Genomic DNA, 16,447 nt, shown 5'->3' on the forward strand with positions numbered 1-16,447 from the left:
GTTTACATTAACAGCGGGGAGGTGGTGCCGGAAATACCGGACCGTGCAGGCGTACTGGCTCCCTTGAGCACTGAGCCTGCCCAACCTTACCTGGTTGTATGCTCCCCGTCGCCCGACCAGTGCGGGGAGGGGGAATAACCCGCACCGGGCTATGTAGGCGAACCGGGGACACCATGCGTAAGGCTGGTGCCATGTAAGCCGGCCCGAGGAGACGTACTGGTGGCCAAATATGTAGGGCCGGCTTCATGACATCCGGCTCAATACTCAATCTAGCCCTGCCAGTGCGGGGAGGTGGAATAACCCGCACTGGGCTATGCACACGTACAGGAGACACCATGCGCTCTACTGCGTAACACGGTGTCTGTCCGTACTCTCGCTCTCCACGGTAAGTACAGGGAGTGTGCGCAGGTCTCCTACCTGACTTCGCCACTCTCCCTCTTAGCCCCCCCCCCAAGAAATTTTGGGGGTTTACTCACAGGCTTCCTACCGAGTCGTCGTGTTGCCTCCATTCGCCGGTATCCCTCCTCGCACTGCGCCAGAGAATCCCAGGCGGGCTCCGGCACTCTCCCTGGGTTGATCGCCCACCTGTCGATCTCCTCCCACGTAGTGTAGCCCAGATCCTTCTCCTGCTTCCGAGCTAGCTCCTCAAAACGCCGCCTCTCTGCTTTCGCTGCCTCCAGCTCAGCTTTGGGGCGGCGATATTCTCCTGCCTTAGCCCAGGGTCCTTCTCCATTCAATATCTCCTCCCAAGTCCACGAGTCCTGGTTTTTAGGTCGCTGCTGCTGGTCCCTCTCACGCTGCTTGATCCATGGATGGTGGGTGGTTCTGTAACGGGTGTCCTCCTCCTCTTCGGACGAAGAGGAGGAGTAGGGATTGGACCAAAGCGCAGCGTGGAATGTAGACATAATTAAGTTTATTAAAGTAAAGACGAAAACCGAAAACACTTCAACAAACTACAAAATAACAAAACGACGTAGACAGACCTGTACATGGAACTTACATAAATACACAAAGAACTCACGAACAGGAACAGACTACATCAAACGAACGAACAAACCGAAACAGTCCCGTGTGGTGCAACATACACAGACACAGAAGACAACCACCCACAAACAAACAGTGTGAACAGCCTACCTTTATATGGTTCTCAGAACCTACCTTTATATGGTTCTGTAAGCACACTCCCTGTACTTACAGAGGAAACGTCAAACACCTGTCTCTGATTGAGAACCATATAAGGCTAATTACAAATGACCTAAACATAGAAACACAAAACATAGAATGCCCACCCCAACTCACGCCCTGACCAACTAAACACATACAAAAATAACAGAAAACAGGTCAGGAACGTGACAGTTTGTCAGAGCTGTGTTGTTTACATTAGGTTTGTCAGAGCTCATTTTTTGAGATGTATTATGATGTATTACGCACTTTTTCAACAAAAATGACAATTATGACAATATCTGTGTCCATGAGCATGACAATTAATTGTTACCCAAACTTCCACAATCGTCACAGCACTAAACATAACCAACGATGACGTCTGGTCAATTCTGACACCAAACTGGGGATTTTAGTTCAGTTGAGCTTTATATTTGACGAATTCCAGAATACATGAGAACTGTACTGAACTGTACTGGTATTAAATGTGTAATCTGTTGTGTCCCTACAGGACAACACTACACGAGGTTATACCGACGTTTCTACTGTATTAATAGGGGATTTGAATTAGATGTTACAGCTTGTCTTCCCAACAATAACAACAACAACAGCAGACATCTTCATCTCCACAGTGTTTTCCCCTTGATACATGCAGTCGTTAGACTGTTCTATTTTAAGACTGTTGTCAGTTTCCCTTCAAAATGGCTCAGATCCTGGGCCATATTTGATGTCGTTTAATGTCCTCCACCCTCCTCTCGTTCCATGGCTATCACCTCAGACCCGTTTAAGAAGCCTTACCGTGTGGTGCGTGTGTGTGTGTAGATTTGTGTGGGAAAGGATGGCGGTGGCGGGGACTGATAGCTGGAATCCTGACATGGTGCCCTTTTCATTTTTCAAATCCCCCAAGAGGCTTATGGGTAGGCTCTACCCCCTTTTGGACTCCACACTGAAGGAGCCAGGGAACGGTACACCAATCCCCCAGCACACGGCCAGAGTCAGAGGTCAGAGGTCTGAAGGAGGGTTAGTGGGTTTGAAGCCCGGACTGTAACAATTAAACCGTGTGCTTGTCTTTCCCCCTGACTGTTGAGGACAATACGTGTTCGGATGTGTTCCAAACGGTACCATATTGCCTATATATGGAGGACAGACAGAGGGAGGGAGGGAGGGGGCTTTCTGAAGGTCAGGCAGAATGATTGAGAACATGCACAGGAGGGAAGGTATGTGTGTGTCGTGTATGAAACAGATGACACAGCAAGGTCATGTTCCATGGTAGTCTCTGTTACCAAGGGAACCATATTGCGCTTGCCTCTGAAAGCCACAATCAGGAATTTAAACCTCCTCCAATAGCCTGGTGTGTGTGTGTGTGTGTGTGTGTGTGTGTGTGTGTGTGTGTGTGTGTGTGTGTGTGTGTGTGTGTGTGTGTGTGTGTGTGTGTGTGTGTGTGTGTGTGTGTGTGTGTGTGTGTGTGTGTGTGTGTGTGTGTGTGTGTAGTTTCACAGTTTCACAGTTTCATCCATATTTATTCCTTTCTCTACTAAAGCCGTAATGGAGAATTAATCTAACGGCTTTGTATTGTTCACAAGCCCCATTTCACTCCGGCACTATTTCAAATTGATCTGTGCTTCATACGTCAAAATAGGGGATTTATGTTGTTGCAGACAGATGCCTAAGACTTCAGAATACATATCAGTGAGCGATTGGATTAGATTACCATTTATTTAGATGTACATTTAGATTAATTTTAGCATGAATTTAGCTGTACATTTAGAATTAATTTAGCTGTACATTTAGAATTCATTTAGCTGTACATTTAGAATTCATTTAGCTGTACATTTAGAATTCATTTAGTGTTAATTTAACTGTACATTTAGAATTCATTTAGTGTTAATTTAGCTGTACATTTAGAATTCATTTAGCTGTACATTTAGAATTCATTTAGCTGTACATTTAGAATTCATTTAGCTGTACATTTAGAATTCATTTAGTGTTAATTTAGCTGTACATTTAGAATTCATTTAGCTGTACATTTAGAATTCATTTAGTGTTAATTTAGCTGTACATTTAGAATTCATTTAGCTGTACATTTAGAATTCATTTAATGATAATTTAGCTGTACATTTAGCTGTATAAAACACTGGTATTTTCTGTGGTATTTCATCAGGCAGGTGGCTAAAACTCATGGCACTCGCATGCATGTATGCGCACACACACACACGCACGCAGGCGCACACACACATACACATACACACACACACACACACACACACACACACACACACAAGGAGAGTACCATTTATGAGAACAGGGATCCTTTGTGTTTTACAAGTCAGTCTGACCCTAGTGTCAGGAGACAGGGAGGGGAGCGAGAAAGAGCGAGAGGCAGATGGAGAGAGAGAACCCAGAGAATGAGAGCAAGAGCGAGATGGAGAGGGGGAGAAGGAGAGAGAGAGAGAGGGGGAGAAGGAGAGGGGGAGAAGGAGAGAGAGAGAGAGGGGGAGAAGGAGAGGGGGAGAAGGAGAGGGGGAGAAGGAGAGAGAGAGAGAGAGAGAGGGGGAGAAGGAGAGGGGGAGAAGGAGAGAGAGAGAGAGGGGGAGAAGGAGAGTGAGAGAGGGAAAGAGTGAGAGAGGGGGAAGAGAGATGGGTGAGTGAGATTGGGAGTGAGAAAGAGAGAGAAGGGAAAGAGAGAGAGAGAAGGGAAAGAGAGCGAGGGAGAGAGAGAGTTGATAGTTGGGGTATGCTATCAGTGAGTGATGTTTCTAAGGTAGAAGCCTCATATACAGACAGACAGTCGATGAGAGAGGCAGACATAGTCTCACGCTTGGAGAGAGCAGGAGAGAGCTGTCGTAGTAAAGATTAGGCATACAGGGCCTGTATTCACAAAGCGTCTCAGAGTAGGACCAACGATCTAGGATCAGTTATCGTTTTAAATCATAATTAGTATTATTATAGACAGAGGGGGACCTGATCCGAGATCAGCACTCCTACTCTGAGACACTGTGAATATGGGCCTCCATACAAGAGACTTTATTATGAATTTGGCTCATGACTGTGGACTGTCTGTAATTCAAATTGATGTGATGGAGTTTTTTTTAGTATGCTCACTTTGTAATTTCATGGACATTTTTGATGATACTCCATGTCATAAAGTGGTTATGATTATACACTGTAATCACGGTAGCCTAGTGGTTAGACTGTTGGGCCAGTAACCAAAAGGTTGCTAGTTCAAATCCCAAAGCTGACAAGGTGAAAATCTGCCGTTCTGTCCCTGAACAAGGCAGTTAACCCACTGTTCCTAGACCATCATTGTAAACAAGAATATGTTCCTAACTGACTTGCCTAGTTAAATAAAGATAGAATAGATATGTTTGGTCATAGTTCATCATGAATATTAACAGGAACTAAGTAGGATGTCCTTAATAAACTACCTTGTCATCTTTCATGATTCATCCTCAATTTATTTAATAAAGGTTAAATCAATCAATAGAATGATGTATTAGCACACTGATCATCAACCCTCAGACAGTCTGGTGTTATAATGTCCTGGCTCTTCTGTTTTACACAGGCCTGTCTTTCTTCTGTAACCATACCTCAACTTCCTGTCCATGGCAGCATTCTAACTATCCTCAACTTCCTGTCCATATCAGTATTCTAACTATCCTCAACCTCCTGTCCATATCAGTATTCTAACTATCCTCAACCTCCTGTACATATCAGTATTCTAACTATCCTCAACCTCCTGTCCATATCAGTATTCTAACTATCCTCAACCTCCTGTACATATCAGTATTCTAACTATCCTCAACCTCCTGTCCATATCAGTATTCTAACTATCCTCAACCTCCTGTCCATATCAGTATTCTAACTATCCTCAACTTCCTGTCCATATCAGTATTCTAACTATCCTCAACCTCCTGTCCATATCAGTATTCTAAATATCCTCAACCTCCTGTCCATATCAGTATTCTAACTATCCTCAACTTCCTGTCCATATCAGTATTCTAACTGTCCTCAACCTCCTGTCCATATCAGTATTCTAACTATCCTCAACCTCCTGTCCATATCAGTATTCTAACTGTCCTCAACTTCCTGTCCATATCAGTATTCTAACTATCCTCAACTTCCTGTCCATATCAGTATTCTAACTGTCCTCAACCTCCTGTCCATATCAGTATTCTAACTGTCCTCAACCTCGTGTCCATATCAGTATTCTAACTGTCCTCAACCTCCTGTCCATATCAGTATTCTAACTGTCCTCAACTTCCTGTCCATATCAGTATTCTAACTATCCTCAACTTCCTGTCCATATCAGTATTCTAACTGTCCTCAACCTCCTGTCCATATCAGTATTCTAACTATCCTCAACCTCCTGTCCATATCAGTATTCTAACTGTCCTCACTCTCCCGTCCATATCAGTATTCTAACTATCCTCAACCTCCTGTCCATATCAGTATTCTAACTATCCTCAACCTCCTGTCCATATCAGTATTCTAACTATCCTCAACCTCCTGTCCATATCAGTATTCTAACTATCCTCAACCTCCTGTCCATATCCTGTCCATATCCATATCATAACTGTCCTGAATCCCAACCCCGTGTTTCTATGACCAGTCACAAATCCATCCACTCTCCCCACCTCCAATCCCCTATCCCCTACTCCATGCTTCCTATCCCCTACTCCCTATCCGTATACCCTACTCCCTATCCCCTATCCTCTATCTACCCCCTTCTCCCTACACCCTACCCCCTACTCCCTAGTTGTACTAGATCTGAATAGTCGGGATAATTTCCACCTATCAGAGGGCAGATTGTAGCTCGTATTACCATGTACTTATCCAGTCCTAATTATAGATGGCTTATATTTATCTGACTGACCCTTTCAAACCTACACAAAGTGACTAGAGGGTTGGGGTATGGCTCCACTAACTGGTTCTTTAGGACAATCATTACCCTGCCTGTGTCCAGGCCATATTAGCCCTGATGTCTGTCTGCCTGTCTCTGTCTGTCTTTTTCTCTGTATGTCTCTTTCTGTCTGTTTGCCTGTCTCTGTCTGTCTGCCTGTCTCTGTATGTCTGTCTGCCTGTCTCTGTATGTCTGTCTGCCTGTCTGTGTCTGTCTGCTTGTCTCTGTCTGTCTGCCTGCCTGTCTCTGTCTGTCTTTTTCTCTGTATGTCTCTTTCTGTCTGTCTGTCTGTCTGTCTGTCTGTCTGTCTGTCTGTCTGTCTGTCTGTCTGTCTGTCTAACAACCCCTTTGTCTCTCTCCTCCTCCTATCCCACTCTCATCCTCCCTCTTTCCATCTCTCTGTCCTGGAACAGTTTTGGTGTACGTTGTGCCTCCGAGGCCCCAGAGGTGAATAATTCAACACACTGACCTTCTGGTTGGACTGTTCAGTTGTTGGGAGGAGGGGTGGAGGAGGAGGGGTGTGGGAGCAGCCAGGGGAGGGGAGGGGGGCTGAGGGTGAGTAGGGAGGGCTGAGGGTGAGTGGGGAGGGTGAGGACTGAGTGTGAGTAGGGAGGGCTGAGGGTGAGTGGGGAGGGTGAGAACTGAGTGTGAGTGTGGAGGGTGAGGACTGAGTGTGAGTAGGGAGGGCTGAGGGGGAGTGTGGAGGGCTGAGATTGAGTAGGGAGGGCTGAGCGTATGTGGGGAGGGTGAGTGTGGAGGGTGAGGACTGAGTGTGAGGAGGGAGGGCTGAGGGGGAGTGGGTGAGGTCTAGCCTCCATTTACAGTCTTTGCTGTAATATTTTGGAAACAATAAGGCCGGTATTGTCAGACATGCTGTCGTTGTGATGGGTTTGTTTGGCGGGTTTCTGGAAGCATCCTGATCAGCTGCAGTGCGTGTCTCTGTTGACTTACCTTTCTGAGTTTTTATTCAGCTGTGTCTTTAATAGCAATTGGAAAATCTAATGAAAGGTCCCTTCCTTCTCTGTAAGAATGGAGTAGCCATTGACAGTGTATCCTGTACCATAATGGTACATCTGACGTGATGTAATGGGGTTTTTCTGTAGTATCCTTGTGGAAAGTCAGTGACAATGTGTTCTGTACCATGGATTAACCTAGAATGTTGTTTGTACCTGTGTCTCCCTCCTGTCTTCTCGGTGACGTGTTCGGTACCACATTGTTTAAGTGGTTAGTCTCACATTCCTAGAATGTTGTTTGTACATGTTTCTCAGTGTTTTCCTCCTGTGTTCTCCAGGCTGTTCAACCTGACGCTGAAGAAGCTGATCATGTTGAAGGAGCTTGATAAAGACCTCACCTCCGTGGTCATCGCTGTCAAACTACAAGTACTGCTCCTCTCTTTCTCTTCTCTCTCTCTCTTTCTATCGCTCTCTCTCTCTTTCTCTTCTCTCTCTCTCTTTCTCTCTCTCTCTTTCTCTCTTTCTCTCTCTTTCTCTCTCTCTTTCTCTCTCTCTTCTTTCTCTCTCTCTTTCTCTCTCTTCTCTCTTTCTCTCTCTTCTCTCTTTCTCTCTCTCTCTTTCTCTTTCTCTCTCTTTCTCTCTCTCTCTCTCTCTCTCTCTTTCTCTCTCTCTCTCTCTCTCTCTCTCTTTCTCTCTCTCTCTCTTTCTCTCTTTCTCTCTCTTCTTCCTCTCTCTCTTTCTCTCTCTTCTCTCTTTCTCTCTCTCTCTCTTTCTCTTCTCTCTCTCTCCCTTTCTCTCTCTCTCTTTCTCTTCTCTCTCTCTGTTTCTCTATCTTTCTCTCTCGCTCTTTCTCTCTCTCTTTCTCTCTCACTCGTTCTCTCTCTTTCTATTCTCTCTCTTTCTCTCTCTCTGTTTCTCTCCCTACCTCTTCTCCTCTTCTGTCTATTCAATGCCGAGCATCTCTCATTTCCTCCTCTCCGTCACTACTCTCTTGTTCTTCTCATTCTCACTCCTCCCTTCTTTTCTCCCTCTCTGTTTCCCCGTGTCCTCCTCCTTCCCTCTTCCCTCTGTATGGGGTCGATGAAGGCTGATTGTTTAGAGTTATCTGTGGTACGTCAATGATTATCCTCAACCAGATCTCTCCTTCCTCCCTCCCTCTATCTTCTATCTCTCTTCTCTCCTTCCTCCCTCCCTCTCTCTTCTATCTCTCTCCTTCCTCCCTCCCTGTCTTTTCTATCTCTCTTCTCCTCCCTCCCTCTCTCTTCTATCTCTCTTCCGGTCTTCATCCCCCCTCTTCTCTCCTTCCTCCCTCCCTCTCTCTTCTATATCTCTTCCGGTCTTCATCCCCCCTCTTCTCTCCTTCCTTCCTCCCTCCCGCTCTCTTCTATCTCTCTTCCGGTCTTCATCCCCCCCTCTTCTCCTTCCTCCCTCCCTCTCTTTCCCAGGGTTCTAAGAGGATCCTGAGGTCCAATGAGATACTGTTGTCTTCCGCGGGGCTGACTGAGACAGATCTTCAGCTCACCTTCTCTTTACAGGTAGGTATACTATAGCTGGTTGGTTACAAACGGCAGACAGGAATGGAGTCTATTCATAACTATGTTTTTCAAGCCAGGGTTTTTGTTTCCTGATCGGGTCAAATGGTCATTTGTAACTACATGGGCATTGGGGTTAGTATAGTAGGTGGAACGGGGGTCTTTCTATTGGAAGTTGACGTGCAGCGCTTCATGAATGTAGCTTTAGAAAGAGGTTGTGTGATCCTGATCCGTCATATCCTGGAGTCAGAGACGGGTCAGAGACGGGTCAGAGACGGGTCAGAGACGGGTCAGAGACGGGTCAGAGACGGGTCAGAGAACAGGAATGTTACTCAGCACTCCAATGATCCCTCCCGTCCTAATTACACAGGCTGACCACGAGAAGAGAAAGGTCATGATTCGCTCCGCATTTCACTCATTTATCAATCCTGACCTCTGTGTGTGTGTGTTCCCCCACAGTACCCCCACTTCCTGAAGAGAGATGCCAACCAGCTCCAGATCATGCTCCAGCGGCGTAAACGTTATAAGAACCGAACCATCCTGGGCTACAAGACCCTGGCTCTGGGACTCATCAACATGGCTGAGGTAGGAACCCTCACATAACCTCTATTCAACCTTCACTTAATCTCTATTCAACCTTTATTCAACCTTCATTCAACCCCTATTCAACCTTTATTCAATCTTCATTCAACCTCTATTCAACCTTCATTTAGTCTCTATTCAACCTCTGTTCAACCTTCATTTCATCTCTATTCAACCTTCATTTCATCTCTATTCAACCTTTATTCAACATCTGTTCAACCTTCATTTAATCTCTATTCAACCTTTATTCAACCATCATTCAACCTCTATTCAACCTTCATTTAGTCACTATTCAACCTTTAGTCAACCTCTAATCAACCTTCATTTCATCTCTATTCAACCTCTATTCAACCTTCATTTCATCTCTATTCAACCTTTATTCAACCTTCATTTAAGCTCTATTCAACCTTTTTTCAACCTCTAATCAAAATGTAGCTAACAGTCTGTATTTAAACTAGCCTCTAGCAAACCCTCTATTCAACTTTTATCCAACCTTCATGTAACCAGTGACACCTTTATCTAACCTTCAGTAAACATCCCTCTAACTACAACACTGTCACCTCCCTGTAACTACAACACTGTCACCTCCCTGTAACTACAACACTGTCACCTCCCTGTAACTACAACACTGTCACCTCCCTGTGACTTCAACACTGTCACCTCCCTGTAATTACAACACTGTCACCTCCCTGTGACTACAACACTGTCACCTCCCTGTAACTACAACACTGTCACCTCCCTGTAACTACAACACTGTCACCTCCCTGTAACTACAACACTGTCACCTCCCTGTAACTACAACACTGTCACCTCCCTGTAACTACAACACTGTCACCTCCCTGTAACTACAACACTGTCACCTCCCTGTAACTACAACACTGTCACCTCCCTGTGACTTTAACACTGTCACCTCCCTGTAACTACAACACTGTCAACTCCCTGTAACTACAACACTGTCACCTCCCTGTAATTACAACACTGTCACCTCCCTGTAACTACAACACTGTCACCTCCCTGTGACTTTAACACTGTCACCTCCCTGTAACTACAACACTGTCAACTCCCTGTAACTACAACACTGTCACCTCCCTGTGAATACAACACTGTCACCTCCCTGTAACTACAACACTGTCACCTCCCTGTAATTACAACACTGTCACCTCCCTGTAACTACAACACTGTCACCTCCCTGTGACTTTAACACTGTCACCTCCCTGTAACTACAACACTGTCACCTCCCTGTAACTACAACACTGTCACCTCCCTGTAACTACAACACTGTCACCTCCCTGTGACTTTAACACTGTCACCTCCCTGTAACTACAACACTGTCACCTCCCTGTAATTACAACACTGTCACCTCCCTGTAACTACAACACTGTCACCTCCCTGTAACTACAACACTGTCACCTCCCTGTAACTACAACACTGTCACCTCCCTGTAACTACAACACTGTCACCTCCCTGTAACTACAACACTGTCACCTCCCTGTAACTACAACACTGTCACCTCCCTGTAATTACAACACTGTCACCTCCCTGTGACTACAACACTGTCACCTCCCTGTAACTACAACACTGTCACCTCCCTGTAATTACAACACTGTCACCTCCCTGTAACTACAACACTGTCACCTCCCTGTAACTACAACACTGTCACCTCCCTGTAACTACAACACTGTCACCTCCCTGTAACTACAACACTGTCACCTCCCTGTGACTTTAACACTGTCACCTCCCTGTAACTACAACACTGTCACCTCCCTGTGATTTCAACACTGTCACCTCCCTGTAACTACAACACTGTCACCTCCCTGTAACTACAACACTGTCACCTCCCTGTAACTACAACACTGTCACCTCCCTGTAACTACAACACTGTCACCTCCCTGTAACTACAACACTGTCACCTCCCTGTAACTACAACACTGTCACCTCCCTGTGACTTTAACACTGTCACCTCCCTGTAACTACAACACTGTCAACTCCCTGTAACTACAACACTGTCACCTCCCTGTGACTACAACACTGTCACCTCCCTGTAACTACAACACTGTCACCTCCCTGTAATTACAACACTGTCACCTCCCTGTAACTACAACACTGTCACCTCCCTGTGACTTTAACACTGTCACCTCCCTGTAACTACAACACTGTCACCTCCCTGTAACTACAACACTGTCACCTCCCTGTGACTTTAACACTGTCACCTCCCTGTAACTACAACACTGTCACCTCCCTGTAACTACAACACTGTCACCTCCCTGTAACTACAACACTGTCACCTCCCTGTAACTACAACACTGTCACCTCCCTGTAACTACAACACTGTCACCTCCCTGTAACTACAACACTGTCACCTCCCTGTAACTACAACACTGTCACCTCCCTGTGACTTCAACACTGTCACCTCCCTGTAACTACAACACTGTCACCTCCCTGTAACTACAACACTGTCACCTCCCTGTAACTACAACACTGTCACCTCCCTGTGACTTTAACACTGTCACCTCCCTGTAACTACAACACTGTCACCTCCCTGTGATTTCAACACTGTCACCTCCCTGTAACTACAACACTGTCACCTCCCTGTAACTACAACACTGTCACCTCCCTGTAACTACAACACTGTCAACTCCCTGTAACTACAACACTGTCACCTCCCTGTAACTACAACACTGTCACCTCCCTGTGATTTCAACACTGTCACCTCCCTGTGACTTCAACACTGTCACTGCAACTCACTCTCAATGTCACTCTGACACATTCTAGGCAAAGCTATTTCAGTGTGTTTGAATGTTGACAAAACAGCTGTGGTGTAGAGCTGCATGTTGTGTGACTCCTGGCTGTGTGTGTAGACTTAACACAGCCGACTGGGACCAGACTGCAGGGAGAGACACCATCAGACAGAGGATGCTGACTAGACAGATGCTCTGAGAATCAGTCCAGTGAAACAGCCTTCTGATATATGTTTTCATCTCTTTTTCCGCTCTTTGTCTGTTTGCCCTCCTACTATCTCCTGCTAACCTCTCTTTCTTTCTCTCTCTCTTTTAAACGCCTCTCCCCATCTCTCTTTCTACTCTATCCTCCTCTTTTATCCCCATCTCTCTTTCTATGTCTTCCCTCCTGTCTTTACTTGGTTCTTCTCCCCCTCCCCCCTCCTGTTCGCCAGGTGATGCAGCACCCCAGTGAGGGGGCCCAGGTTTTGGGGCTCCACAGCCAGTTGAAGGAGGCCTCTGTACCCGTGGCAGAGGTCAGGGTCTACTCCCTCTCCAGCCAGCCCATCGACCACGAGGGACCCAAGGCCAAGATGTCTGGTAAGACCTCTCTCTCTCTCGTTCTCTCTGCTACATACTCCATCTTGTTGATATCACTCTTTTACTATCTCATTCTCTCTGTCTTTTCCTCTCTCCCTCTGTGTTTAGGGTTGATGAAGGATGATGAACTCTGTTAGAATTCTGTCCAACGTCAATGATTATTAATCATTTCTGCTTCCTCTCTTCTCTCTCTTCTCTCTCTCTTCTCTCTCTCTTCTCTCTCTTCTCTCTCTCCTCTCTCTCTCTTTTCTCTCTCTTCTCTCCTTCTCTCTGTCTCCTCTCTCTTCTCTCTCTCTTCTCTCTCTCTCTCTCTCTCTCTCTCTCTCTCTCTCTCTCTCTCTCTCTCACTCTCTCAGATCGTTCTCCAGACATTGATAACTATTCTGAGGAAGAGGAGGAGAGCTTCTCATCAGAACAGGAGGGCAGTGACGACCACGGCCAGGTATGTGTGTGTGTCTTTGTCTAGTCCTGTGTGAAGCAGAGATAACTGGACGGGAGGTCGGGGGGGGGGGGCACGGCTCAGGGAGGGGGACACGGCTCAGGGAGGGGGTCACTGCTCAGGGAGGGGGACAAGGCTCAGAGAAGGGGACACTGCTCAGGGAGTGGGACAAGGCTCAGAGAGGGGGACACGGCTCAGGGAGGGGAACAATGCTCAGGGAGGGGGACAAGGCTCAGGGAGGGGGTCACTGCTCAGGGAGGGGGACAAGGCTCAGAGAAGGGGACACTGCTCAGGGAGGGGGACAAGGCTCAGAGAGGGGGACATGGCTCAGGGAGGGGGACACGGCTCAGGGAGGGGGACACTGCTCAGGGAGAGGGCCACGGCTCAGGGAGTGGGACACTGCTCAGGGAGGGGGACAAGGCTCAGAGAGGGGGACACTGCTCAGGGAGGGGGACAAGGCTCAGAGAGGGGGACACTGCTAGGGAGGGGGACACTGCTCAGGGGGGGGGGACAAGGCACAGAGAGGGGGAAACGGCTCAGGGAGGGGAACAAGGCTCAGAGAGGGGGACAAGGCTCAGAGAGGGGGACACTGCCCAGGGAGGGGGACACTGCTCAGGGAGGGGGACAAGGCTCAGAGAGGGGGACACTGCTCAGGGAGGGGGACAAGGCTCAGAGAGGGGGACACGGCTCAGGGAGGGGGACAAGGCTCAGAGAGGGGGGAACACTGCTCAGGGAGGGGGACACTGCTCAGGGAGGGGGACAAGGCTCAGAGAGGGGGACACTGCTCAAGGAGGGGGACAAGGCTCAGAGAGGGGGACACTGCTCAGGGAGGGGGACAAGGCTCAGAGAGGGGGACAAGGCTCAGGGAGGGGGACACGGCTCAGGGAGGGGGACAAGGCTCAGGGAGGGGGACAAGGCTCAGAGAGGGGGGAACACTGCTCAGGGAGGGGGACACTGCTCAGGGAGGGGGACAAGGCTCAGAGAGGGGGACACTGCTCAGGGAGGGGGACAAGGCTCAGAGAGGGGGACACTGCTAGGGAGGGGGACACTGCTCAGGGGGGGGGACAAGGCACAGAGAGGGGGAAACGGCTCAGGGAGGGGAACAAGGCTCAGAGAGGGGGACAAGGCTCAGAGAGGGGGACACTGCCCAGGGAGGGGGACACTGCTCAGGGAGGGGGACAAGGCTCAGAGAGGGGGACACTGCTCAGGGAGGGGGACAAGGCTCAGAGAGGGGGACATGGCTCAGGGAGGGGGACAAGGCTCAGAGAGGGGGGAACACTGCTCAGGGAGGGGGACACTGCTCAGGGAGGGGGACAAGGCTCAGAGAGGGGGACACTGCTCAGGGAGGGGGACACTGCTCAGGGAGGGGGACAAGGCTCAGAGAGGGGGACACTGCTCAGGGAGGGGGACAAGGCTCAGAGAGGGGGACAAGGCTCAGGGAGGGGGACACGGCTCAGGGAGGGGGACAAGGCTCAGGGAGGGGGACAAGGCTCAGGGACGGGGGCACGGCTCAGGGAGGACAGAGGAATAGAGTGATAGGAGGGATGGAAGGGGTCAGGAATGAAGGAGAGGACCAGTGAGATGTGAAAGGATAAAGGGAAGGAGGTCACGGTCAATGTGGTATAAATAACCTGGAGATCGCTGTGTGTGTGATGCTCTTAATAACTCTCTCGCTCTTTCTCTGTCTCTCTCTCATTCTCTTTCTGTCTCTCTCTGTCTCTCTATTTCATGTTCTCTCTCTCTCGCTGTTTCTCTCACTTGCTGTCTCTCTCTGTCTCGTTGTCTTTCTGTTTCTCTCACTGTCTCTGTCTCTCTCTCTCTCAGTATCTGTATGATGAAGAGGATGAGGTGAGGAAGAAAAAGCCTAGACGGAAGCTCACCTCTAACACCTCCATCACTAGAGTGAGAAACCCTTTCACTCCCTCCTCCTCCTCTCATCCTCCCCTCTATCTCTGTCTCTCTATCCCTCTCCTGTCAGCCTCTCCCTCTGTCCCAGTCTCTCTCATCCCTCTCCTCAGTCAGCCTCTCCCTCTATCCCCTCTCTCCATCCCTCTCCTCAGTCAGCCTCTCTCTCTATCCCCTCTCTCCATCCCTCTCCTCAGTCAACCTATCCCTCTATCCCCCGTCTCTCCATCCCTCTCCTCAGTCAGCCTCTCCCTGTATCCCCGTCTCTCCATCCCTCTCCTCAGTCAACCTCTCCCTCTATCCCAGTCTCTCCATCCCTCTCCTCAGTCAGCCTCTCCCTCTGTCCCAGTCTCTCTCATCCCTCTCCTCAGTCAACCTCTCCCTCTATCCCCGTCTCTCTCCATCCCTCTCCTCAGTCAACCTCTCCCTCTATCCCCGTCTCTCTCCATCCCTCTCCTCAGTCAACCTCTCCCTGTATCCCCGTCTCTCTCCATCCCTCTCCTCAGTCAACCTCTCCCTCTATCCCCTCTCTCCATCCATCTCCTCAGTCAACCTCTCCCTGTATCCCCGTCTCTCTCCATCCCTCTCCTCAGTCAACCTCTCCCTCTATCCCCGTCTCTCTCCATCCCTCTCCTCAGTCAACCTCTCCCTCTATCCCCGTCTCTCTCCGTTCCTCTCCTCAGTCAACCTCTCCCTGTATCCCCGTCTCTCTCCATCCCTCTCCTCAGTCAACCTCTCCCTGTATCCCCGTCTCTCTCCGTTCCTCTCCTCAGTCAACCTCTCCCTCTATCCCCGTCTCTCTCATCCCTCTCCTCAGTCAACCTCTCCCTGTATCCCCGTCTCTCTCCGTTCCTCTCCTCAGTCAACCTCTCCCTCTATCCCCGTCTCTCTCCATCCCTCTCCTCAGTCAACCTCTCCCTGTATCCCCGTCTCTCTCCATCCCTCTCCTCAGTCAGCCTCTCCCTGTATCCCCGTCTCTCTCATCCCTCTCCTCAGTCAACCTCTCCCTCTATCCCCGTCTCTCTCCATCCCTCTCCTCAGTCAACCTCTCCCTGTATCCCCGTCTCTCTCCATCCCTCTCCCCAGTCAACCTCTCCCTGTATCCCCGTCTCTCTCCATCCCTCTCCTCAGTCAACCTCTCCCTCTATCCCCGTCTCTCTCCATCCCTCTCCTCAGTCAACCTCTCCCTGTATCCCCGTCTCTCTCCATCCCTCTCCCCAGTCAACCTCTCCCTGTATCCCCGTCTCTCTCCATCCCTCTCCTCAGTCAACCTCTCCCTCTATCCCCGTCTCTCTCCATCCCTCTCCTCAGTCAGCCAGTGTCCCGGGAGGAAAACAGACAATTCAGACAATTTACCCAATCACCCACGCAAACAAAACACACACACACACACACACACACACACATACACACATATACACACACGCGGCCAAAACCGATTAACACACACTTGTCGGCAGCTCAGTAAATTGCGGTGAAGCAGCGATTTGTAGTGACAAGGGCAGTGTATCAGGGGTGTGTATAAATCTTTGCTGTATTTATGTTATGTGTGTGTGTGTGTGTGCGTGTGTGTGTGTGTGTGTGTGTGTGTGTGTGTGTGTGTGTGTGTGTGTGTGTGTGTGTGTGTGTGTGTGTGTGTGTGTGTGTGTGTGTGTGTG

The 16,447-nt window shown here is 48.8% G+C and overlaps 1 protein-coding gene across 2 annotated transcripts in view; it reads left to right on the forward strand.

Annotated features, from left to right (window-relative positions):
• Positions 1-16,447, forward strand: part of LOC129835391 (phosphofurin acidic cluster sorting protein 1-like) — a 77,076-nt gene that overhangs the window by 43,682 nt on the left and 16,947 nt on the right. For both annotated transcript variants that reach the window (XM_055901030.1, XM_055901028.1), the window contains exons 2-7: positions 7,353-7,440; positions 8,460-8,549; positions 9,006-9,131; positions 12,301-12,445; positions 12,802-12,887; positions 14,709-14,786. In XM_055901030.1, the coding sequence (XP_055757005.1) occupies positions 7,353-7,440; positions 8,460-8,549; positions 9,006-9,131; positions 12,301-12,445; positions 12,802-12,887; positions 14,709-14,786 (613 nt within the window). The remainder of the gene's footprint in view (positions 1-7,352; positions 7,441-8,459; positions 8,550-9,005; positions 9,132-12,300; positions 12,446-12,801; positions 12,888-14,708; positions 14,787-16,447) is intronic.

The sequence above is a fragment of the Salvelinus fontinalis genome, chromosome 36, assembly GCF_029448725.1.
Source record: "Salvelinus fontinalis isolate EN_2023a chromosome 36, ASM2944872v1, whole genome shotgun sequence".
Lineage (NCBI taxonomy): Eukaryota > Metazoa > Chordata > Actinopteri > Salmoniformes > Salmonidae > Salvelinus > Salvelinus fontinalis.